A 25,445-nucleotide genomic window follows, 5' to 3' on the forward strand; every position below is an offset into this window, starting at 1 on the left:
AACAGGAGGAAGTTTGGAGAAAAATCCCAACATTTCGGCAGGACAGCACCTCCTCGTGGAGATAACAAGCGGGAGCCTCACCACAGGCCTGGTTGTGGGAGTGAAATGGGGACTCCTGGCGCGGTTGGGTGCACTTGCTGTGGTAAGACAGTGAGGCCCGGCGGAGGCGGCAATGGCAGACCTGGTTTCTTGGTGCAGTCCCAGTGGGAGGCCCGGTGTCCAAAATTCTCAACTAGATTGGGCATGCCGTTTATCTTGTTACAACTGTTGACAGTAATGGCACTAGCAATAATGTGCTTCCCAGGCGAAGATGGTTTTTCTTCTGTGTTTTCAGCCACTGCAGAGTGGACATCTACTATGAACCAAGTATCTGCGGCTTTAGGTACCAGATTCAAACACGGGATGTTGGCAGAACAGGGACTAGGACGGAGAGAAAACCTGAAGATGGATCAACCAGAAAGCAATGCATTTTCACAGAGGCACAAAAAAGTGCCTCTGAAGCAGAAGATTCACCTCCACTTCTGCGTCCTTTTGAGGCAACTTTCTGAGCATCCTTTCCTCCTCCGCAGGCCGACGCTTTTTCACCTTGTTAAACTACCTGGTAGCTTTCTCCATGGGAGGCGCCTTCCTCACAGTCCTCGGACCCAGTCAGACTCGTGGCCTTCCCCGGCTTCTGCTGGGTCGACTGTGGTCGGCGCCGCACGGTCTCAGACCCACTTCTCTCACGCCCTGAGGAGCGGCGGGCCCCGCGGGGCCCCTGTGCGCCCCGGCGAAACGTGGCAGGAACGCAATCTCCCGCCCCCTCAGATTCTGGCACCCCGTAGCCTTTCCGCAGGCTCCACGAGTTCTCCTGTTGATGTGATGACCAACATGCAGTTCGGGCTCTGGACACTTAGACTTTAGTCCTTACCCCAGGCCCCCAAACATGGGGAAACCACACCCTCTCTGCTCCAGTCACCAGCAGCCACTCCCATTCCTTAAGTATCCATTATTGCATGTGTAGCCTACTTTTCTGGTTTTCATTTTTATTTAAGGTCAGTTGTTGCCTGACAACACAAACGAAAGTAACTGAATTCGAAAGACAACACTTGGAGGCGGCCCCCACTCCAGGCGCCAGCCCAGCAGCTCTCCCGAACCCCCCAGGAGCTCGCGGGCGAGCAACGCCACAGCCCAGAGCGCACCCCGCAGACCCCACCAGCCCCGGGGGCGGAAGCTCTCCCCTCCGCGCTGCACTCCTTCCGGGCTCTGGGCCCAACCAGGCAGTCCCGGAGGCCCTGGGGCTCTGGGGCCCGGAGAAGCCCTGCCCCCCGCCGAAGCCCCGCCCTGCGCCCGAGCGCCCGCCAATGGCAGCGCGCGGTGCGGCGCGCCGAGGTGGGACGGCGGCGCGCTGAGGGGGCGGTACGCTCAGGCTTCGCTTCTGGAGATGCCCCGCGGCTGGCGCGCTGGAGTTTCGAAGGTAGGCTCTGGGTTGGGAGTGGGTGCCGCGCCGTTTCCCGCGTTGCGGGCAAGCGGCGGGCCGGCGCGGGGCCGGCCCAGGGCTGCTGGGGTGAGAGAGGGTGGGCGTTGGGAGTGGAGGGCTAGGTGGTGGTGGGTCCCGTCTGCTCGCGTGGAGCCAGCCAGCGCAGCGGGGTGCCGCCCCCAGGTCCGGGTCTGGTCCTGGCGTGTGGGCCGGGCCCTCAGCCGCAGTACGGAAGGCAAGGGGTGGGGCCGCCGAGGGACGCCGCGGGCGGGAGCGTGTGTCCGCCTCGGGGATACTTGGCTTTACTTTTGTCTGTTTTTGATTCTGGTGTACTGCACCAAACAGCAGGTAATCCTGGCATGGCTTTGCCAGTCTCCTCGGATAATCCCCTGTCAACTCTGCCTTTCTTCCTGCAACACTGGGAGGGGACTGTGCGTCTGACCGCCCAGTTCTTGGACACCGCGCTGCCTCGGGGTCCAGAACGAGCGCGGGTGCCTAGGAATCGTTGGGTGAATGGTGTTTAATTGCACCTGTATCCGCCAGTGCATCCTTTTTTGTTCTGCTAATTGTGCTTGTTGTGGCATGTGTCCTTTATCGTTTTAAAGTTCCTTCTAACTTCCTTGCTTTCAAATACGTTTGTCTCATAGTAAAATAGTTTTTAAAAAGCAAACACAGGACCTCCTTTCTTGACTCTTCCCTTTACTCGAAAACTTCTGAAAAAAATAGTCCACATATACTGGTTCAACTTCTTTACCACTACCATGCTTTCTTGCTTCTCAAATACCATTTATTATCAGCCCACACCATCAATTTTGCGACTGGCTTTAGGGAATAAAGAAATTCATTTCAGGCACCTCTGTTGATTATAAGATACAGCCTGATTTCAGAAGTATTAATGTATGAAAAGAAATCAAGGAAATACATCAATTTGCTAAATCCAGTGTAGGTTATTTACTTGGTCATTGGAGCATTTGACACATTGACCACCTGCTTTTATTTCTTTTGGAACATCCCTGATGTTGCTACCCTGATTGTCTTCCTGTCTTGCAACAGCTTATTTTCTTCTCTTTACTGTGTTCGTGCCATGTTCTAATTTTTGACCTTGTGCTGCTTCTCATTTTCCACATTTGCTTTGGGCAATTATCATACATTGAAGTTAATTGTCATTGCTGTATAGATGACTTTCAGATCTATATTAGATCTTTCCCTAGAGCTCAAACTTGGTGCATCACAAAATCATCATCTCACCCTTAGTCCTCCAGGCCCTAACAGTTTCTCTTGACTCAGAAATCTTAGTATTTTTGAATTGATGTTCATTTCTGGTCTCTTCATCTTGTCGTTTTTCAAGACTCTTATCAAATTTTTTTAGTAGTCGTACAGTTGTCTATTGTGTAATACGTTGCTGAAAACTGAAGAAGTTCATAACAAATATTTATTATATCATAGAGTTTCTGAGAGTCAGGAATCTGAGAACGGCTCAACTATGTGGTTGTAGTTCAGGATCTCCCACAAGGCTGCAGTCAAATAAAGGTCATTGGAGCTGGAGAATACAGTTCCAAGCTCACTCACATGGTTGTTTCTTGATAGCTCCATAGGGCAGCTTAAAACAGGGTCCTGGCTTTCCCAAGAGCAAGAGAGAGAGCAACGAGATATTCGCCCCCGTGTCTTTCATAGCCTAATCTCAGAAGTGGCATCCCATCTGCTGTCTATTCATTGCATGGACCAACCCGGTACAATGTATGAGGAGACTATAGAGGATCCCCAGGAGCTGGGGATCACAGGGCCCACCTTGGAGGCTGGCTTCCACAGTATTTCCCAGGAATTTATTTTTTGTTTTTGTCTCCCTTGGTCAGTCTCAAAGGACTTTAATGGTTGGAGTGTTGCTGTGTGGTGCCAGCTAGCATGCTCCCATTCCATCTTCAGAGGTGACTTTCCCTTAGGCACTACTTTGATTATATTGTTAGTCCTCTACCTAAATCTCGTTTTACTTATTGGCTACATCATAATTTATTGCAGACTTACCCTGTGTTTAGTGCTTTATATGTATTAACTAATTTATTTTAACAGTCCTGTGAGGTAGATACCATTAGTCTTGTTTTATGGATGAGGTAACTGTGGCTCAGCAGAGAGGCTGATTTGCCTTAGGTCACAGAGCAGTTAAGGGAAGAAGCTAGGATTTATATTCAGCTAGTCTGCCCCAGACCTTGCTTTTGTTCAGGCTCTCAGCCTGCTTTTCACAGCCTCCATAATGTATCTGTGTCTTATTTCTTAACTTTACAGCTTTGTTCATTATTTATCTTATAGGTAAAAACTATTGCTGTCACTGTACTTTCTTGCCCCTTAGTGGTAATTGCATATGTTCTTGGTTTGGAATAATGCCAGTTCTCCCATTTCTGCTGATTGATAATTTTTTTTTGGGGGGGGGGTGGCGGGGGACGCAGTCTTGCTGTGTTGCCCAGGCTGGAATGCAGTGGCGCAATCTCGGCTCACTGCAAGCTCCACCTCCCAGGTTCATGCCATTCTTCTGCCTTAGCCTCCCTCCCGGGTCGCTGGGACTACAGGCACCCGCCACCACACCCAGCTAATTTTTAAAAATTTTTGTTAGAGACGGGGTTTCACCGTGTTAGCCTGGATGGTCTCAGTCACCTGACGTCGTGATCTACCTGCCTCAGCCTCCCAAAGTGCTGGGATTACAGGTGTGAGCCACCGCTTCCAGCCATGGAATCTTTATCATCCATTGAGGCCTACTCCAAATCCCACCTTCCCCCAAATTATCCCAGCTGTAAATGAACTTTCTTCTGTAGTCTGTGGAATTTTATGTAGGTAACTCTTACTACTCCGTGTCTTACATTAGGTTTATTTGTGTCTACACCTTTAATGGCTTACAGTCTAGACATTTAAGATTAGGGACTATTTCTTCAGCCTATATTCCCCAGAGTACCTGTCATATCCCTTGTACATACTAGATACCTAATAAACATGTGATTAATTTATGAAAGGGGAACTAGTTTAGAAGATTTGCAAGTATTCTAGGTGTGAAGAAACATGAGGAAATACCCTAGTCTGAAGACTTGGGTATCAGCCTCAGCAATACAGTTGAATGATTTTGCAATTTTGGACAAGCCACACAGATGTATCAGGACTCTTAAGATGAAAAGTGATGTGGTCATGGACTAAAGTAGTGGAATTAGGAATAGAATGGAAAGGACTGAGTTGATAGACTACAAATGGAAGGTGAGATTTAGGCAACTGCAATTGAAAGAGGAAGAGGAAGGAACCCATGATGATTCAGGAAGTTGAACCTGTGAGAAGTGGGAAAGTCATTTGCCCCTTAACTGATATTAGGATATATAGATATGTGGAATTTAAGACTCAAGGAGATTAAGGCAGTCAGTTGCTCAAAGACTGAGGTATCTTAGTTCTTTCCTCACTTCCCTCCATGGGTTTCTCCTGCTTTAGCCCCTCACTATCCCTTAACATGCTGTGATTCTTCCCTTTATGCCTTGTGTTCTCCCTTACCTTATGAAGTAGCCAAGGACGACCACATATACTTCTGTTCTTGGGCAGCAGCTTGCCTTTTGAGATTTTCTTTTTTTCTTTTTCTTTTTTTTTTTTTTTTTTTTGAGACAGAGTCTTGCTCAGCCACCCAGGCTGGAGTGCAGTGGCCCGATCTCAGCTCACTGCACCCACCGTCTCCTGGGTTTAAGTCATTCTCCTGTCTCAGCCTCCTGAGTAGCTGGAATTATAGGCACTTGCCATCATGCCCGGCTAACTTTTTTTGTACTTTAGAAGAGACGGAGTTTCACCATGTTGATCAGGCTGGTCTTGAACTCTTGACTTCAGGTGATCCACCCGCCTCAGCCTCCCGCAGTGCTAGGATTACAGGTGTGAGCCACTGCGCCCGGTGCCTTTTGAGATTTTCTGTTCCTCCCCAGCTGTAATACTCTCACAGCTCCTTTCACCTCGTTAGGCTGAGTTATAGCTTCTAGCTCCTCGCCCCGCCTTCTGCTCACTCTTCCACTGAAAGAAAAACTATCTCGGCAAGATCATGAAAGAGAGAAATAAAGGAAGAGTACATCTTGCTGATGACACCTTCTTTCTCTAACCGTTTGGGTCCCTCTCATCACTGAAACTTCTTTTCTTTCTTTTATTTTTATTTTTTATGTTTTGAAACAGGGTCTCACTCTGTCACCCTAAGCTGGAGTGCAGTGGTGCGATGTGGCTCTTTGCACCCTCGACCTCTCAGGCTTAAGTGATCCTCCCACCTCAGCCTCCCCAGTAGCTGAAACTACAGGGGTGCACCACAACACCCAGCTTGTTTTTAAATTTTTTTGTGGAGATGGTGTCTTGCCATATTATCCAGATTAGTCTTGAACTCCTGGCCTCAAGCAATCCTCCGTGCCTTAGCCTTCCAAAGTGCTGGGATTATAGGCATGAGCCACGGCACTCAGCCAATTTATTTTATTTCTGGTGCTTCTTGCACTAGGGCAAGCAGATGGTAGGTATTGATTAAATACAATGTGCACATGAGTTTGAAGAGTACTCAAGGCTGCAGTTTGAAAAGTGTTTTCTTTGTCAAGAAAGGGCAACATTTTGCCTCTTTGAAGTAGGAAGGAAGAAGCCAATGGGGAGAGTCAGGACCTTTTAGTATCTTAGAAGGATTGGATTCCATTACAGAGCAGAGTTAGTTTCAGAGAATAGTAACATTTCCCCCGGAGACTGTAGGGAAGAAGGAGAGCTCAGTAGATGGGAAGTTAGCTGATTTTTACGATGGCTAATTTTTTTTTCCTGGGGAAGATGTGACAACATGAGCTATGGGGCTGATACGGAGATGTCGAGAAGTGTGGGTATGGAACTCACATGTATGTGTGAGATTCTGTGTAGGGGGGTGTGTGTGTGTGTGAATGAATGGAGGACTAGGGAATAAGTGTTCAACAGTGGTCAAGGACATGTAATAAGAATAACTGGAGGGAGCTGCTATCATTTTTGGACTTTTTTCCAGTGGCGCCATGGGTTGGTGATTGGTAACCCCATGGGTTGGTCAAAGGGTAGGGGTCTTAGTGCTTGAAAGGCAGCACTGAAGAAGTAGGCTATAGAGTGCAGAATGGCATGGGAGACATCATGATTGGGAGGGAGTGACTCTGCTAATGTGAGTAGGACTGAAAAGTCCCAGTGAATTTTCGGATACTTAGAGCCCAGTCAGAAACTCACTTGTGGTGCCTGTGTGTGGGAAGTGATTGTATAGTTGTTGATAGACACTTTTATTAACGTGAGATAATGGAGAACAAGTGGCTAGAATCTTTAGTTTTGGACATAGACATACATGGGAGAAAATCTTGACACATTGCTTCCTAGCTCTCTGAATAGGGCAATATACCTAACATTGAGTTATCTTTTCTTTATAAAATGGGGTTAATACCTATGTTGCTGGGTTGATGTGAGGATTAAGTAATGAGAATGCATGGGATGATATACTGAGCATATAAGCACTCAATAAATGTTGGTGATAATGAAAGCAATTAATAATGAAACACCATGATAATTAAATCATATGAGGACAAAGATAGTGTACATCCTCTACTACTTTGTCTCTAGATTTCCCTGGAATTGCTGTCTTTCAGCTTGTTGAACAAGAAAAAAAGGCTCATTTTCAAGTTTTTCAGTGATGGCAGGAAATTCTCATAGTTATCTTGGTAGGAGTACCTCATGGTTCCAGTTTAGGGCCTTGATAATCTCATTGAATGATTTACTGCTGGCTCTACATCTCAGAATTAGACTACTTAGTATAGACATCTCAGTTGTCTTGTTGTTGTTGTTTTTTTTTTTTTTTTGGGAGACGGTCTTCCTCTGTCACCCAGGCTGTGGGGCGCAGGGGCACAGGGACGTGATCATGACTCACTGCAGTCTTGAGCTCCTGGGCTGAAGGGATCCTCCCATTTTGGCCTCCCGAGTAGCTGGGACCACAGGCCATGCCACTGTGCCTGGCTAATATTTAAGTTTCTTTTGTAGAGATAGGGTCTTGCTGTGTTACTGAGACTGGTTTTCAATTCCTGGCCTCAAGCATTCTTTCTCCTTGGCCTCCCAAAGGCTAGGATTACAGCGTGAACCACTGTGCCTGGCCTAGAGGTTGTCTTATTCCTCAAACCAAAGGGAAGGAGAGCTTTATATTGAAAACTTTCTGTATGTTAAGCACTTTGCATAGAGTACCTTACTTAAGGGAAAACGTGTTTTCTTTTTAGTCAAAATAATACATGTTTATAGGTAAGGTAAAATACTACAAAAAAGTTTATTGTAAAACCCAGCAGTCCCTTGCACATCTCATTCCATTTATTTTAATTGAGATGATTGTAAATTCACAGACAATTGTGAGTAACATAGAGAATAATTGTTTATAAACTAATTCTGGAGGCTGGACCTTGCTAGATCAAAGTGTTGACAGATTTCATGTCTGGTGAGGGCCTGCTTTCTGGTTAATAGACAGCCATATTCTCACCATGTCTTTATATGGTGGAAGAGGTAAAGGAGCTCTCCAAGATCTCTTTTATAAGGGCATCAATCCCGTAACTTCTAATCACCTACCAAAGGCCCCACCTCCTAATACCATCACCTCAGGGGTTAGGATTTCAACAAATATATTTTGAGGAGGCATAAACGTCAGGCCATAGCAATTCTGTGCAGTTCTATCACATGTAGATTCTGTAGGTTTGTGTATCCACCACCACAGTCAAGTTACTGTCCATCAGCACAAGTATCTCTTTTATAATCACAGTCACTCACTTCCAGTAACTCCAGCTCCCCTAATTACTAGAAAAAAATTTGTCATTTCAAGCATGTTACATAAATGGAATCACGTAGTATGTAACCTTTTGAGGTTGTTGTTGTTGTTTTTCTTTTTCTGAGATGGAGTTTTACTCTTGTTGCCCAGGCTGGAGTGCAATGGCATGATCTCGGCTCACTGTAACCTCTGCTCCCTGGGGTCAAGTGATTCTCCTGCCTCAGTCTCCCGAGTAGCTGGGATTACAGGCATGCATTGCCACACCTGGCTGATTTTGTATTTTTAGTAGAGATGGGGTTTCACCATGTTGGTCAGGCTGGTCTCGAACTCCTGACCTCAGGTGATCCGCCCGCCTCGGCATCACAAAGTGCTGGGATTACAGACATGAGCCACAGTGCCTAGTCTGAGGTTTTTTTTTTTAAATACAACATCAAACTCTCATGATTTATCCAAGTTGTTTTGAATATCAGTAGTTTCTTTTTGTTTTGTTTTGTTTTTATTTGTTTTTTTGAGTTGGAGTCTCACTGTCTTGCCCAGGCTGGAGTGCAATAGCGCAATCTCAGCTCGCTGCAACTTTCTGCCTCCCCAGTTCAAGTGATTCTGCTGCCTCAGCCTCCCGAGTAGCTGATACTACAGGCGCCCGCTGCCATGCCCGGCTAATTTTTTGTATTTTAGTAGAGACAGGGTTTCACCTTGTTGCCCAAGCTGGTCTTGAACTCCTGAGCTCAGGCAATCTGCCCTCCTTGGCCTCCCAAAGTGCTAGGATTACAGGCATGAGCCACCGCGCCCAGCCAGTAGTTTCTTTGTTTTAATTGCTGAGTAGTGTTCCATATAATGGACATACCAGAGTTTGGATTAACATTTATTATTGAAGGACCTCTAGGCTGCTTTCAGATTTTGGTTATTGCAAATAAAACTGCTATAAACATTTGTGTACAAGTTTTTGTGTGAACATAAGTTTTCATTTCTCTGAGATAAATGCCTAAGTGTGTAATTACCAGAACCTATGGTAATTTGATGTTTAACTCTGTAAGAAAGTGACAAACTTTTTGAAAGTGGTTGTATCTGTATAATTTTACAGTCTCATTGGCAATGTTGTTACTCAGTTTTATAGATAATAAAATCCACCTTTTTAAAGTGGAAAATCCAGTGGTTTCTAGTATATTTACAGAGTTGTACAAACGTTCCTAATTGTAGAATATTTTCATGACCCCAAAAAGAAACCCCCTAGCTATTACTAGTCACTCCCCATTCTCTCTTCCCTCATCCATTGGCAACCACTAAGCTACTTTCCGTGTGTATGGATTTGCCTATTCTGGACATTTCACATAAAGTGTGGTCATTTTGTGACTGGCTTCTTTGATTAAGCATAATGTTTTCCAGGTTTATACATGTTGTTGCATGTATCAGTACTTCATTCCTATTTATTTTGAATACATTTTTCATTGCATGGACATACTGCATTTTAAAAATCCATTTGTTAGTTGATAGACATTTGGATTATTTCCTCTTTTGGGCTGTTAAGAATAATGTTGCTTTGAACATATTTTTTTTTAAAATTTAGATGAGGTCTCACTATATTGCCCAGGCTGGTCTCAAACTCCTGGGCTCAAGAGATCCTCCCATCTCAGCTTCCCAAGGTGTTGGGATTACAGCCGTGAGCCACCATGCCTGGCCTGCGTTGAACGTTTGTGTATGTGTTTTTATGTAGACCTGAGTTTTTTTTCTCTAGCAGTGGAATTTTTGGGTCACATAATAACTGTATGTTTACATTTTGGATAACTTAAAATTTTCCAAAGTGGTTGCACCTTTTACGGTCTCACCAGCAAGGAATGAATATTCTAATTTTGCCACATTCTTGCTAACACTTGCCATTGCCTGTCGTTTGATTTTAGTCATCCTAGAGGTTATGAAGTGTCACCTCACTGTGGTTTGGTTTACAGTTCTCTAATGAGGTTGAACATCTTTTCATGTACTTATTGGGCATTTCTGTATCTTGAAGAAGTGTTTATTCAGCATATTTGGCTGCATTTTCATTGGGTTATTTGCCATTTTATTGTTTAATCATGAGTTCTTTAAAATTCTGTATACTGTTCCCCTATAAGATGTATGATTTGCAGATATTTTCTCCCATTCTTTGGGTTTCCTTTTCATTCTCTTATTGAAGTACAAATGTTTTAAATAATTTTGATGAGGTCCAATTTGTTTTTTCTTTTGTTGCTTGTGCTTTTTGGTGTCATGTCTAATAAATCATTGCCTAAACCAAGGTCACAAAGATTTATTCCTCTGTTTTCTTCCAAGGGTTATAGTTTTAGCTCTTACATTTAGGTCTGTGATTCATTCAGAGTTAATTTTTCTACACAGTGAGATAGGGATACAACTTCATTCTTGTGGATGTGGATACTCAGTTGTCTCAACACTCTTTGTTGAAAAAAATTGTTCTTTGTCCTTGAATTGTCTTGGCACTTTTTTGTTTTAATTGAAAATCAGTTGACCATAAAAGTAAAGATTTGTTTCTGGCCTATGAATTCTATTCCACTGATCTCATGTCTCCCTTTATTTTAGTAATATCTTGTTTTAATTACTGTAACTTGGCAGTGTCGAAATTAGACGTGTGAGTTTCTGACTTGTTTTCTGTTTTGAGATTTTTTAAACTGTTTTGGGTTTGTTGCATTCCCATATGAATAATAGCAGCTTGTCAATTTCTGCAGAAAGCCATCTGGGATTTTGATTGGGTTGAATATATAGACAAATTAGAGAATATTATCATCTTAATATTATTTCCTGTGAGCATGGGTTGTCTTTTTCATTTATTTAGATCTTCTTTAATTTCTAGCTATGTTTTACAGTTTTCAGTGAAAAAGTCCTGTACTTCTTTGGTTAAATTTATTCCTAGGAGTTTTACTCTTTTTTTTTTATTATTATACTTTAAGTTCTAGGGTACATGTGCATAACGTGCAGGTTTGTTACATATGTATACTTGTGCCATGTTGCTGTGCTGCACCCATCAACTCGTCAGCACCCATCAACTCATCATTTACATCAGGTATAACTCCCAATGCAATCCCTCCCCCCTCCCCCCTCCCCATGATAGGCCCCGGTATGTGATGTTCCCCTTCCTGAGTCCAAGTGATCTCATTGTTCAGTTCCCACCTATGAGTGACAGCATGCGGTGTTTGGTTTTCTGTTCTTGTGATAGTTTGCTGCGAATGATGGTTTCCAGCTGCATCCATGTCCCTACAAAGGACACAAACTCATCCTTTTTTATGGCTGCATAGTATTCCATGGTGAATATGTGCCACATTTTCTTAATCCAGTTTGTCACTGATGGACATTTGGGTTGATTCCAAGTCTTTGCTATTGTGAATAGTGCCGCAATAAACATACGTGTCCATGTGTCTTTATAGCAGCATGATTTATAATCCTTTGGGTATATCCCCAGTAATGGGATGGCTAGGTCATATGGTACATCTAGTTCTAGATCCTAGAGGAATCGCCATACTGTTTTCCAAATGGTTAAACTAGTTTACAATCCCACCAACAGTGTAAAAGTGTTCCTGTTTCTCCACATCCTCTCCAGCACCTGTTGTTCCCTGACTTTTTAATGATCGCCATTCTAACTGGTGTGAGATGGTATCTCATTGTGGTTTTGATTTGCATTTCTCTGATGGCCAGTGATGATGAGCATTTTTTCATGTGTCTGTTGGCTGTATGAATGTCTTCTTTTGAGAAATGTCTGTTCATATCCTTTGCCCACTTTTTGATGGGGTGGTTTGTTTTTTTCTTGTAAATTTGTTTGAGTTCTTTGTAGGTTCTGGATATTAGCCCTTTGTCAGATGAGTAGATTGCAAACATTTTCTCCCATTCTGTAGGTTGCCTGTTCACTCTGATGGTAGTTTCTTTTGCTATGCAGAAGCTCTTTAGTTTAATGAGATCCCATTTGTCAATTTTGGCTTTTGCTGCCGTTGCTTTTGGTGTTTTAGACATGAAGTCTTTGCCCATGCCTATGTCCAGAATGGTACTACCTAGGTTTTCCTCTAAGGTTTTTATGGTATTAGGTCTAACATTTAAGTCTCTAATCCATCTTGAATTAATTTTCGTATAAGGAGTAAGGAAAGGATCCAGTTTCAGCTTTCTACTTATGGCTAGCCAATTTTCCCAGCACCATTTATTAAATAGGGAATCCTTTCCCCATTTCTTGTTTCTCTCAGGTTTGTCAAAGATCAGATGGCTGTAGATGTGTGGTATTATTTCTGAGGCCTCTGTTCTGTTCCATTGGTCTATATCTCTGTTTTGGTACCAGTACCATGCTGTTTTGGTTACTGTAGCCTTGTAGTATAGTTTGAAGTCAGGTAGTGTGATGCCTCCAGCTTTGTTCTTTTGACTTAGGATTGTCTTGGAGATGCGGGCTCTTTTTTGGTTCCATATGAACTTTAAAGCAGTTTTTTCCAATTCTGTGAAGAAACTCATTGGTAGCTTGATGGGGATGGCATTGAATCTATAAATTACCTTGGGCAGTATGGCCATTTTCACGATACTGATTCTTCCTATCCATGAGCATGGTATGTTCTTCCATTTGTTTGTGTCCTCTTGTATTTCACTGAGCAGTGGTTTGTAGTTCTCCTTGAAGAGGTCCTTTACATCCCTTGTAAGTTGGATTCCTAGGTATTTGATTCTCTTTGAAGCAATTGTGAATGGAAGTTCATTCCTGATTTGGCTCTCTGTTTGTCTGTTACTGGTGTATAAGAATGCTTGTGATTTTTGCACATTAATTTTGTATCCTGAGACTTTGCTGAAGTTGCTTATCAGCTTAAGGAGATTTTGGGCTAAGACAATGGGGTTTTCTAAATATACAATCATGTCATCTGCAAACAGGGACAATTTGACTTCTTCTTTTCCTAACTGAATACCCTTGATTTCTTTCTCTTGCCTGATTGCCCTAGCCAGAACTTCCAACACTATGTTGAATAGGAGTGGTGAGAGAGGGCATCCTGTCTTGTGCCAGTTTTCAAAGGGAATTTTTCCAGTTTTTGCCCATTCAGTATGATATTGGCTGTGGGTTTGTCATAAATAGCTCTTATTATTTTGAGGTACGTTCCATCAATACCGAATTTATTGAGCGTTTTTAGCATGAAGGGCTGTTGAATTTTGTCAAAAGCCTTTTCTGCATCTATTGAGATAATCATGTGGTTCTTGTCTTTAGTTCTGTTTATATGCTGGATTATGTTTATTGATTTGCGAATGTTGAACCAGCCTTGCATCCCAGGGATGAAGCCCACTTGATCATGGTGGATAAGCTTTTTGATGTGTTGCTGAATCCGGTTTGCCAGTATTTTATTGAGGATTTTTGCATCGATATTCATCAGGGATATTGGTCTAAAATTCTCTTTTTTTGTTGTGTCTCTGCCAGGCTTTGGTATCAGGGTGATGTTGGCCTCATAAAATGAGTTAGGGAGGATTCGCTCTTTTTCTATTGATTGGAATAGTTTCAGAAGGAATGGTACCAGCTCCTCCTTGTACCTCTGGTAGAATTCAGCTGTGAATCCATCTGGTCCTGGACTTTTTTTGGTTGGTAGGCTATTAATTATTGCCTCAATTTCAGAGCCTGCTATTGGTCTATTCAGGGATTCAACTTCTTCCTGGTTTAGTCTTGGAAGAGTGTAAGTGTCCAGGAAATTATCCATTTCTTCCAGATTTTCTAGTTTATTTGCATAGAGGTGTTTATGGTATTCTCTGATGGTAGTTTGTATTTCTGTGGGGTCGGTGGTGATATCCCCTTTATCATTTTTTATTGCATCTATTTGATTCTTCTCTCTTTTCTTCTTTATTAGTCTTGCTAGCGGTCTGTCAATTTTGTTGATCTTTTCAAAAAACCAACTCCTAGATTCATTGATTTTTTTGGAGGGTTTTTTGTATCTCTATCTCCTTCAGTTCTGCTCTGATCTTAGTTATTTCTTGCCTTCTGCTAGCTTTCGAATGTGTTTGCTCTTGCTTCTCTAGTTCTTTTAATTGTGATGTTAGAGTGTCAATTTTAGATCTTTCCAGCTTTCTCTTGTGGGCATTTAGTGCTATAAATTTCCCTCTACACATTGCTTTAAATGTGTCCCAGAGATTCTGGTATGTTGTATCTTTGTTCTCATTGGTTTCAAAGAACATCTGTATTTCTGCCTTCATTTCGTTATGTACCCAGTAGTCATTCAGGAGCAGGTTATTCAGTTTCCATGTAGTTGAGCGGTTTTGATTGAGTTTCTTAGTCCTGAGTTCTAGTTTGATTGCACTGTGGTCTGAGAGACAGTTTGATATAATTTCTGTTCTTGTACATTTGCTGAAGAGTGATTTACTTCCAATTATGTGGTCAATTTTGGAGTAAGTGCGATGTGGTGCTGAGAAGAATGTATATTCTGTTGATTTGGGGTGGAGAGTTCTGTAGATGTCTATTAGGTCTGCTTGCTGCAGAGATGAGTTCAATTCCTGGATATCCTTGTTAATTTTCTTTGTCGTTGATCTGTCTGATGTTGACAGTGGGGTGTTGAAGTCTCCCATTATTATTGTATGGGAGTCTAAGTCTCTTTGTAAGTCTCCCTTACAAAGGGAATTGATCCCTTTACCATTATGTAATTGATCCCTTTACCATTATGTAATTGCCTTGTCTCTTTTGATCTTTGATGGTTTAAAGTCTGTTTTATCAGAGACTAGGATTGCAACCCCTGCTTTTTTTTGTTCTCCATTTGCTTGGTGAATCTTCCTCCATCCCTTTATTTTGAGCCTATGTATGTCTCTGCGTGTGAGATGGGTCTCCTGAATACAGCAGACTGATGGGTCGTGACTCTTTATCCAGTTTGCCAGTCTGTGTCTTTTAATTGGAGCATTTAGTCCGAGTTTTATTCTTTTTGATGCTATTTTGAATGCAATTCTTCTGGCACATGCTACTGCGCCTGGCTAATATTTTTTGTTAATTTTTTGGTAGAGATGGAGTCTCACTGTGTTGCCCAGGCTGGTCTCAAATTCCTGGGCTCAAGATATGCTCCTGTTTTGGCCTCGCAAAGCTCTGGGATTATAGGCATGAGCCAACCGCACCCAGCTCAACTGGTTTTTTAAAATATTGAGATTGTATCGTGCAACTTTGCTGAACTCATTTATTGGTTCTAATAGTTGTTTGGGTTTTCTGGGGTGTGGATTCCTTAGGATTTCCTATGTACAGGATCATGCAGCTAGGCATGGTGGCTCACACCAGTAATCCCAGCACTTTGGGAGGCTGAGGCAGGTGGATCACTTGAGCGTAGGAGTTTGAGACCAACCTGGGCAACATGGTGAAACTTAGTCTCTACAAAAACCACAAAAATTAGCAGGGTGTGGTAGCTCATGCCTGTGGTCCCAGCTACTTGGGAGGCTGAGGGAAGAGGATTGCTTGAGCCGAGGAGGTAGAAGCTTCAGTGAGCCATGATCGTGCTACTGCACTCCAGCCTGGGCAACAGAGTGAGACTCTCTCTTCCCCCGCCCCCCTCAAAATGGAATCTTGCTCTGTTACCCAGGCTGGAGTGCAGTGGCACCATCTCAGCTCACTGCAACCTCTGCTTCCTGGGTTCAAGTGATTCTTCTGCCTCAGCCTCCTGAGTAGTTGGGTTAGAGGCATGTGCCACCATGCTTGGTTAATTTTTGTATTTTTAGTAGAGACGGGCTTTCACCATGTTGGCCGGGCTGGTGTCAAACTCCTGACCTTGTGATCCACCCACCTCGGCCTCCCAAAGTTCTGGGATTACAGGTGTGAGCCACCGCACCTGGCCAACCATGTCTCTTAAAAAAAAAAAAAAAAGAAAGAAAACAAACAAAACACCATGCTGTCTGTCAGTAGACGTTATTTTACTACTTCCAATTTAGACATCTTTTATTTCTTCTCCTTGCCATGGCTAGAACCTCCAGTCAAATATTGAATGTAAATGGGAAGAGTTGACATTATTTCTTGTTCTTTCTTTTAGGGATAAAGCATCCAATATTTGACTATTCTGTTTAATGTTAGCTGTGGGTTCTTTGTACGTTTTTATCAGGTTGAGGAAATAACCTTGTATTGCTAGTTTGTTGAGAGTTTTTACCGTGGAATAGTTGTTGGCCTTTGTCAGTTGCTTTTCCTACATCTAATTGAGGCAATCCTGTGGTTTTTATCCTTTATTTTGTTAATATAACGTATGACATTGATTGAATTTTGAATATTACATCAACTTTTTATTCCTGGGAAAAATGTCTATTGGTTATAGTGTATAACTCTTTGTATATGTTGCTAGATTCAGTTTGCTAGTATTTTATTCAGGATTTTTGCATCTATATTCATAAACAGTTTTGCTCTGTGCTTCCTTGTTATGTTTTGGTTTTATCAGGGTAATACTGGTTTCATGGTGTGAATTAGGAAGTATTCCCTCTTCTGTATTTTGGAAGAGTTTCTGAAGGATAGATACTGTTTCTTAAAATGTTATAAATCACCATTATAGCCCTCTGAGCTTCGGCTTTTCTTTGTAGGAAGTTTTAAAGTTACTGACTCAGTCTCTTTATTTGTTATAGCGCTCTGATCAGTTTTTTATTTCTGAGTCAGTTTTGCTAGTTTGTCTTTCTAGGAATTTGTTCATTTTATTTTAGTTATTTAATTTGTTGGTATGTAGTTCATATTATTTCCTTATAATGCTCTCTCTAATCTTTTGAGTTTCTCCAAAATTGGTAGTGCTTCCTCACTTTCTTTTATTCCTGAGTTTTGTAGTTTGAATCTTCTCTTCCCCGCCCCTAAACCTCCTTGGTCAGCCTAGCTTGTCAATTTTGTTGATCTTTTCGAGGAGCCAACTTTTAGTTTTTGTTGTTGTTGTTGTTATATTCTTTGTTGTTTTTCTATTCTCTATGTCATTTATTTCTGCCAGATGGAAGTTTAAGTTCTTGATTAAAGATCTTGACTAAAGATCTTTCTTCTTTTTAAATATAGTCATTTACAGCTACAGATTTCTCAGTAAGTACTGCTTTAGCTGCATCTATAGGTTTTGGTGTATTTTGTTGTCATTCCTTTTAAAGTTATCTTCTAATTTTCTCATGATATCTTTTTTTGATCTCTTGGCTGTTTAGGAGTGTGTTTAATGTTTGCATACTTCTGAATTTTCATTTTATTTTTATTGTAAGGTTTAAATTTCGTTCTATTATTGTCTAAGAACGGTATTACTATAGTATTACTGTGATTTCACTCCTTTTAAATTTATCGAAGCTTGAGTTACGGCCTAACATATGGTCTGTCGTGGAGAATGTTTCATGTTTACATTAGAAGAATGTGTATTCTGCTGTTCCTTGGGGTAGGGGGTTGTCTTCATGGTTTCTGTCAAGAATGCAGTTGTTACGATTATTGAGGATCCTTTGTATATGATGAGTCATTTTCTTTAACTACTTTCGTAGTTTTTTCTGTTTTTCACCAGTTGATGTGGTATGTTTAGGGTGGATCTCTTTAGATCTTATGCAGTTTGGAGTTTTTAAGCTTCTTGGTTGCATAACGTTTCATCAAATTGAGGAAGCATTTTGGGCTTTGTTTCCTCAAATATTCTTTCTACCTCTCTCTCCCCTTCCTTCCGAGACTCTTATTATGCATATATTTGTGTGTCTGATGGTGTCCCACAGGTCTCTGAGGCTCTGTTCGTTTTTCTTTATGTTCTTTTTTTCTTGTTTCTCAGCTTGGATAAACTCATTTGTCTTTAAGTTTGTGAATTCCTTTTTTTTTTTTTTTGCCAGGCCAAATTTTGATTTCAGGTGAATTTTTCATTTCAGTTACTATAGTTTTCAACTTCTGAATTTGTATTTGGTTCTGTCTTTTTATAATTTCTGTGTCTTTATGGATATTCTCTATTTGGTGAGGCATTTTTATAATTTTCTTCACTTTTTGGATATAGTTTATGTCTTTGAATATGTTTATAGTAAGTGATTTAAAGTCATTGTCTAGTGAGTCCAACTTCTGGCTCCTCTCAGGGACATTTTCTCTTGACTGCATTTTTTTCCTTTTCATGCTTTCCTGTTTCTTCATGTGTGTTATAATTTTTTTTTTTTTTTTTGAGACGGTCTCGCCATGATGCCCAGGCTGGAGTGCAGTGACGTGATCTCAGTTCACTGCAACCTCCGCCTCCCGGGCTCAAGCGATTCTCCTGCCTCAGCCTCCTGAGTAACTGGGATTACAGGCCTGCACTACCACGCTGGGCTAATTTTTGTATTTTTTTTCTTTTCTTTTCTTTTTTGAGATGGAGTCTTGCTCTGTTGTTCAGGCTGGAGTGCCATGGCGCGATCTCAGTTCACTGCAACTTCCGCCTCCTGGGTTTAAGCGATTCTCCTGCCTCAGATTCCTGAGTAGCTGGGATTATAGGCGTGTGCCACCACACCTGGCTGATTTTTGTATTTTTAATAGAGACGGACTTTCACCATGTTGGCCAGGCTGGTCTCGAACTCTTGGTCTCGAATGATAACACCCGCCTTGCCAGCCTCCGAAAGGGCTGGGATTATAGGCATGAGCCACCTTGCCTGGCCTATAATTTTTGCTTGAAAACTGGACGTTTTAAATAGTGTGATGTGACGACCCTGGATATTAAATTCTCCCATCCCCTCCCCAGGGTTTCTGTTTGTTATTGGTGCTACAATTTTGTTTAATGATTTTACTAGATGAATTTTGTAAAGTTCGTATTGCCTGTTGTGTGTAGCTAATGAAGATGTTTTGTGTTTCGTTTAGTCGTCTGTGGATTATTGGATAGAGATTACCTTAAATGCTTTGAGCCAGTAAGTCTGTCATCTTTTATGGAGGGACTCTGTTGAGACATATGCTTTGGCAGTTTGTAATGCCAGTTTAACCTTCATTTCCTCCTTGTGCAGAGCCTTGAGATGATCCAGAGTTCAGAGGTTAGGGCCTTTTCAGTTTTTTCTTGGGCATGCGCATAGTGATGCAGGGTTTTTTGCTCCTTAGTTCAGCTAAAATCTGGATTCTTGTCTCATGATCAGGAAAAATTACGCACAGGGCCACATTGAAAGGTGAGGAGAGCAGTATTTATGAAAAGAAAGCTCTCAGTGGAAGAAAGGGGGTCCTGCCAACAGGCTCCCACCTCACAGATTGAATACCAGGCCACCCCACATAAGCTGGAGAGGCCAGGCTCCTCCCTGCCCCCACCCGTTGCCATAAGACGTGAATTCCCTTTGGCTCTACCCCATTCTCCCAGTTTGCAGGTTGGGCCTTAGTCTGAGCCCCTCCACATTGATTTATTTCCCTTACTGTGCATGTGTTAAGGGATGGAATTTTTCACCATGGGCATGTTTAGGCAAGCCCCGGTGCACAATGACATGGGTGGCATTTGGCTGTCTCCTGTCTCTATCATAATTAGTACTATGTTTTCCTAGCGAATTGATCCTCTTATCATTATGCATTCTCTCTCTTTGTAGTAATTACCTTTGCTCTCAAGTCTACTTTATTAGATGTTAATACAGTTATTCCTGCTTCTTTGATCAATGTTTGCCTGGTATAATTTTTTCCATTCTTTTACTTTCAGCCTCCCTATAATGTCGAATTTGAAGTTAGCTTCTTCGGAACAGCGTATGATTGGTTTATGATCTTGGCTCACTGCCACCTCTGCCTCCCAGGCTCAAACTGTCCTCCCACTTCAGTTTCCCGAGTAGCTGGGACCACAGGTGCACACCACAATACCCAGATACTTTTTGTACTTTTGGTAGAGACGAGGTTTCGCCATGTTGCTGAGGCTGGTCTCGAACTTGTGAGCTGAAGTGATTCGCCCACCTCAGCCTCCCAAAGTGCTGGGATTACAGGCATGAGCTACCTCGCCTAGCCTGTTTAAGATAATTACTGATATCGTTAGTGCTCAAGTCAGCCATCTTATTTTTACACCTCTGAGCTCTGTCTTGTTTCTTTTTTGCCTTCTTGGGGTTACTTAAACAAGTTCAGGGTTCCATCTGTTTTTTTTTTTTTGGACACAGTCTCGCACTGTCGCCCAGGCTGGAGTGCAGTGGCACAACCTTGGCTCACTGCAAGCTCCACCTCCCGAGTTCACGCCATTCTCCTGCCGCAGCCTCCCGAGTAGCTGGGACTACAGGCGCCCGCCACCACATCTGGCTAATTTTTTGTATTTTTAGTAGAGATGGGGTTTCACCGTGTTAGCCAGGATGGTTTCGATCTCCTGACCTTGTGATCCACCTGCCTCGGCCTCCCAAAGTACTGGAATTAACAGGCGTGAGCCACTGCACCTTGCCAGGATTCCATTGTTACTCCTTTTTTTTTTTTGAGACACCGTCTCTCTCTATTACCCAGGCTGGAGTTCAGAGGCATAGTCACAGCTCACTGCAGACTTGACCTCCTGGGCTGAAGCAATCCTCCCACCTTAGCCTCCTAAGTAGTTGGGACCAGAGGCACATGCTACCACACCTGGCTGATTTTTGTAATTTTTGTAGAGAGGGGGTTCTGCCATGTTGCCCAGGCTGGTCTTGAATTCCTGGGTTCAAGCAATCTGCCAGCCTCAGCCTCCCAACATTCTGGGATAATAGGTATGAGCCACTGTGCCTGACCTATTCCTTTTTTTTTGAGACAGAGTCTTGCTCTGTCGCCCAGGCTGGAGTGCAGTGGTGCAACCTCGGCTCTCTGCAAGCTCCGCCTCCCAGGTTCACGCCATTCTCCTGCCTCAGCCTCCCAAGTAGCTGGGACTACAAGTGCTGGCCACCACGCCCGGCTAATTTTTTGTATTTTCAGTACAGACGGGGTTTCACTGTGTTAGCCAGAATGATCTCGATCTCCTGGCCTTGTGATCCGCCCGTCTCGGCCTCCCAAAGTGCTGGGGTTACAAATGTGAGCCACTGCACGTGGCCCCACCCCCCCGCCTTTTTTTTTTTTTTGAGATGGAGTCTCTCTCTGTTTCCCAGGCCGGAGTACAGTGGCACGATCTCAGTTCACTGCAACCTCTGCCTCCCGGGTTCAAGCAATTCTCCTGTCTCAGCCTCCCAAGTAGCTGGATTACAGGCGCCCGCCACCATGCCCGGCTAATTTTTGTATTTGTAGTAGAGATGGGGTTTCACCATGTGGGTCAGGCTGGTCTCAAACTCCTGACCTCAGGTGATCTGCCCACCTTGGCCTCCCAAAGTGCTGGGATGGCATCTCGCTCTGTCACCCAGGCTGGAGTCCAGTTGCGCGATCTTGGCTCACTGCAACCTCCGCCTCCTGGGTTCAAGCAATTTTCTGTCTCAGCCTCCTGTGGGATTACAGGTGCCGCCACCACACCTGGCTAATTTTTGTATTTTTAGTAGAGATGGAGTTTCACCACCTTGGCCAGGCTGGCCTTGAACTCCTGACCCTGTGATCCACCTACCTCAGCCTCCCAAAGTGCTGGGATTGCAGGCGTGAGCCACTGCACTGGGCTGCCTCAGAATTTTAAGGCCTTGCTCTGCTGTCTTCTAACATCCATTTTGTTTTAAATGACCCAACTTAATTAAAATATAAGTGGGGATGGGATTGGAGCTGGGGATATTCAAGGCCCACAGATGTATTTGGGAAAAGTAAGTTAAAACTTATTTCAATACTGTTACATAAAAATCCTGTTGCATCATATGGATAATGATCAGACAGTGTCATAGGTTGAGGTGGAGGGAGAAAAAAGTATGGATGTGTGGAAGAAATAGGATGTAGAGAAAGTTAGGGAAGAAAGCATATCGAGTAGTTAGGTTGTTTTCAGATGTCTTCATTTACTCTTAAATTTATAGTTAAGTATCATTGCCTTTTCACGTGATTTCATTTAAAATGCTCATTTGCTTCTAACTACTGCTCATACTTTTTGGAAACTAGCTAGCAACTCTCCATTATAGGTGTTTAATGTTTTCATGTAACCAGCAGGGGGAGCACGTACTCATGTTCTTTTGGAACAGGGACGCAAGCCAGAGAAATAGATTTCAGTATGTGCCAATTTAGAACAGTTTTTTTTTTCCTTTGAGACGGAGTCTCCCTCTTTCGCCCAGGGTGGAGTGCAGTGGGGCTGTCTCGGCCCACTGCAAGCCCCGCCTCCCGGGTTCACGCCATTCTCCTGCCTCAGCCTCTTTAGTAGCTGGGACTACAAGGCGCCCGCCGCTATGCCCGGCTAACTTTTTGTATTTTTAGTAGAGATGGGGTTTCACCGTGTTAGCCAGAGTGGTCTCGATCTCCTGACCTCGTGATCCGCCCACCTTGGCCTCCCAAAGTGCTGGGATTACGGGCGTGAGCCACCGCGCCCATCCTAGAACAGTTTTAAACAATTGTTCTCATTACTAATCATAGAAATAATACACAGGGATTGTGGAGTTGCTAGAAAATAAAGACTACAATAGAAAATATCCCCCATAGGCCGGGCACAGTGGCTCACGCCTGTAATCCCAGCACTTGGGGAGACCCAGGCTAGTGGATCACAAGGTCAGGAGATCGAGACCATCCTGGCTAACACGGTGAAACCCCATCTCTACTAAAAATACAAAAAGTTAGCCGGGCGTGGTGGTGGGCACCTGTAGTCCCAGGTACTCAGGAGGCTGAGGCAGGAGAATGGTGTGAAACCGGGAGGGGGAGCTTGCAGTGAGCCTGGATTGTGCCGCTACACTCTGGCCTGGGTGACAGAGCGAGACTCAGTCTCAAAAAAAAAAAAAGAAAGAAAAAATAAAATATCCCCCATAAACCTGTAAAACCTATAATCAGCAAAACATAAACATTTTGATAATATAAGCATTTGGATCTGTTTCCTGCACATGTTTTTATACAAATGCTTAATATATATTTAAAAATTTGTACATTATTATTTTAAAATTTAGTGTCATTAGTTTTACATGGATGTGTTGTTTGAAAAATAGGTAAGAATAATATTTTCCATTCTGATAAAATCAAAAGCAGAGCATGCATTCTTATGTGTAAATAAGATTTCCATTGGCTTTGCATATATTTTTGTTTTAGTTTCCTTTTTTACAATGAGTAGAACTTCTGTATAAAGAAAATATTTTATTATTTTAAATAAAAGGAGCAGAATACAACACTATTTTACAGTTATACAACACTATTTTACAGTTATAACTGGAAGATAATGTCTAATCAGAAGACTCAAATAGGGTAGGAAAACATTAAAATAGTTATGTCAGGTTGGTAGCTGGGTGCCCCGTACGTAATTTTGTATTTAGTAAATATTTTTGGAATGTGAACAAATAGTGAGACCTTGATGACTTTTTTCTATTTATTTATTTTTTAAAATTTTCTGTGTGTGTGTTTTGTTGTTGTTGTTGTTGTTTGAGACTGGAACTTGTTTCTGTTGCCCTGGCTGGAGTACGGTGGCATGATCACAGCTCACTGCAGCCTGGGTCTCCTGTGCTCAAGCAGTCCTTCTGCCTCAGCCCCCTGAGTAGCTGAAACTACAGGAACATGCCACCATGCCTGGCTAATTTTTGTATTTCTTTTTTGGGCAGATGGACTTTTGCCATGTTCCCCAGGCTGGTCTCAAACTGTGGGGCTCAAGTGATCTGCCTGCCTTGGCCTCCCAAAGTGCTGGGGTTACAGGCATGAGCCACCATGCCTTTCCTGTTATAATGTTAAGAGAATAAATATAGAAGGTGTAATTTCTGTAAATATTTAGACACATATGAATAATTTCTTTGAAAGTTACCTGTCCAGTTTGTATAGCTCTAGATTATATTCTGTACTTGTTAAATGCTATGACCAAGGAAAAGCAGTATACAATATCGTCTGTCCAAATGCTAGTTTATTTATGGAAAAAAGCGAAACCTACTTTGTGCCTGAGTTTTGTATGTACTTTTACCAAGATCTTGAAAGTATTTCTCTTTGTACATTACTCTGTAAGACCTTCCTTATTTCAAACCAGTTTATTGAATTTCATGTTCAGTTCTTTGTCATTTACACATTAATGAAATGTAGGTAACAAATATACTTGTACATCTATAATGTAGAGAAATACAGTAACCAAGGGGAAACAGAATAAAAAAAACGAAAGAAAAAAATAACCAAAGAGGAAACGATTTTGATGGGAAGGCTAGTAAAGAATTTGCAATGGTTAGAAAAATAAAATATTCAAGTGGATAACTCTATATATAAGCCTGCTAGAGAAGGGAGTGAGCAAGCTAGATGGTGTCAAGGTGAGGGAGAGATTTTTATGGTGTTTAGTGTTAGAGGCTTGAACATGATTGAATGGTGGACTTAGTGATGGAACTGGTTAAAGTGGAGGGGATTGGAATCCTGATTGCTGTGTCTCATGATCAGCACCCGGTTCTTCTGTTCAGGATTTCCTTTTTATACTTCAAACCACTGGAATGTAAGGCATTACGAGTTTCTTCCTTAGCCTTTTTTTTTTTTTCTCAAGACAGAGTTTCACTCTTGTTTCCTAGGCTGGAGAGCAATGGCACAGTCTTGGCTCACCGCAGCCTCCACCTCTCAGGTTGAAGCGATTCTCTTGTCTCAGCCTCCCAAGTAGCTGGGATTACAGGCGTGCTCCACCACACCTGGCTAATTTTGTATTTTTAGTAGAGACGAGGTTTCTCTATGTTGGTCAAGCTGGTCTTGAACTCCCGACCTCAGGTGATCCGCCTGACTCAGCCTCCCAGAGTGCTGAGATTACAGTGCCTGGCCAGGCTTTTTTTTTCTTTTTTTAAACTTACTAAAGTTTGTGATATTTTTACTGTTTTACCAAACATTATATACTCCAATAAAGAAATTTCAAGCGTGCACAGAGAAGCTCGTGGGTTTGAATTAGATCCTGAGGATCTAAATTTTGTGTTTAATTTACCTGTTACAGATTGATTTTTTTTTTTTTTTTTTTTGGAGACGGAGTCTCGCTCTGTTGCCCAGGCTGGAGTGCAGTGGTACGATCTCAGCTCAGTGCAAGCCCTGCCTTCTGGGTTCCTGCCATTCTTCTGCCTCAGCCTCCCAAGTGTTTGGGACTACAGGTGCCCGCCACCACATCTGGCTAAATTTTTTTTTTTTTTTGTATTTTTAGTAGAGACAGAGTTTCACCATGTTAGCCAGGATGGTCTCGATCTCCTGACCTCGTGATCCGCCTGCCTCAGCCTCCCAAAGTGTTGGAATTACAGGCGTGAGCCACTGTGCCTGGCCTACAGATTGAATTCTAATCCAACATGTTTAACAGTGGTCTCAAACATTTATGGAATAAGAATCAGCAGAGATGGTTGTCAAAATGCAGATTC

The 25,445-nt window shown here is 42.6% G+C and overlaps 1 protein-coding gene across 31 annotated transcripts in view; it reads left to right on the forward strand.

Annotated features, from left to right (window-relative positions):
- The first annotated feature begins 1,406 nt into the window (after positions 1-1,406).
- Positions 1,407-25,445, forward strand: part of SPIDR (scaffold protein involved in DNA repair) — a 481,215-nt gene continuing 457,176 nt past the window's right edge. For all 31 annotated transcript variants that reach the window (XM_077943592.1, XM_077943599.1, XM_077943602.1 and 28 more), the window contains exon 1: positions 1,407-1,456. In XM_077943592.1, the coding sequence (XP_077799718.1) occupies positions 1,424-1,456 (33 nt within the window). In that variant the 5' untranslated portion in view covers positions 1,407-1,423. The remainder of the gene's footprint in view (positions 1,457-25,445) is intronic.

Source organism: Macaca mulatta, chromosome 8 (assembly GCF_049350105.2).
Source record: "Macaca mulatta isolate MMU2019108-1 chromosome 8, T2T-MMU8v2.0, whole genome shotgun sequence".
Taxonomy (NCBI): domain Eukaryota; kingdom Metazoa; phylum Chordata; class Mammalia; order Primates; family Cercopithecidae; genus Macaca; species Macaca mulatta.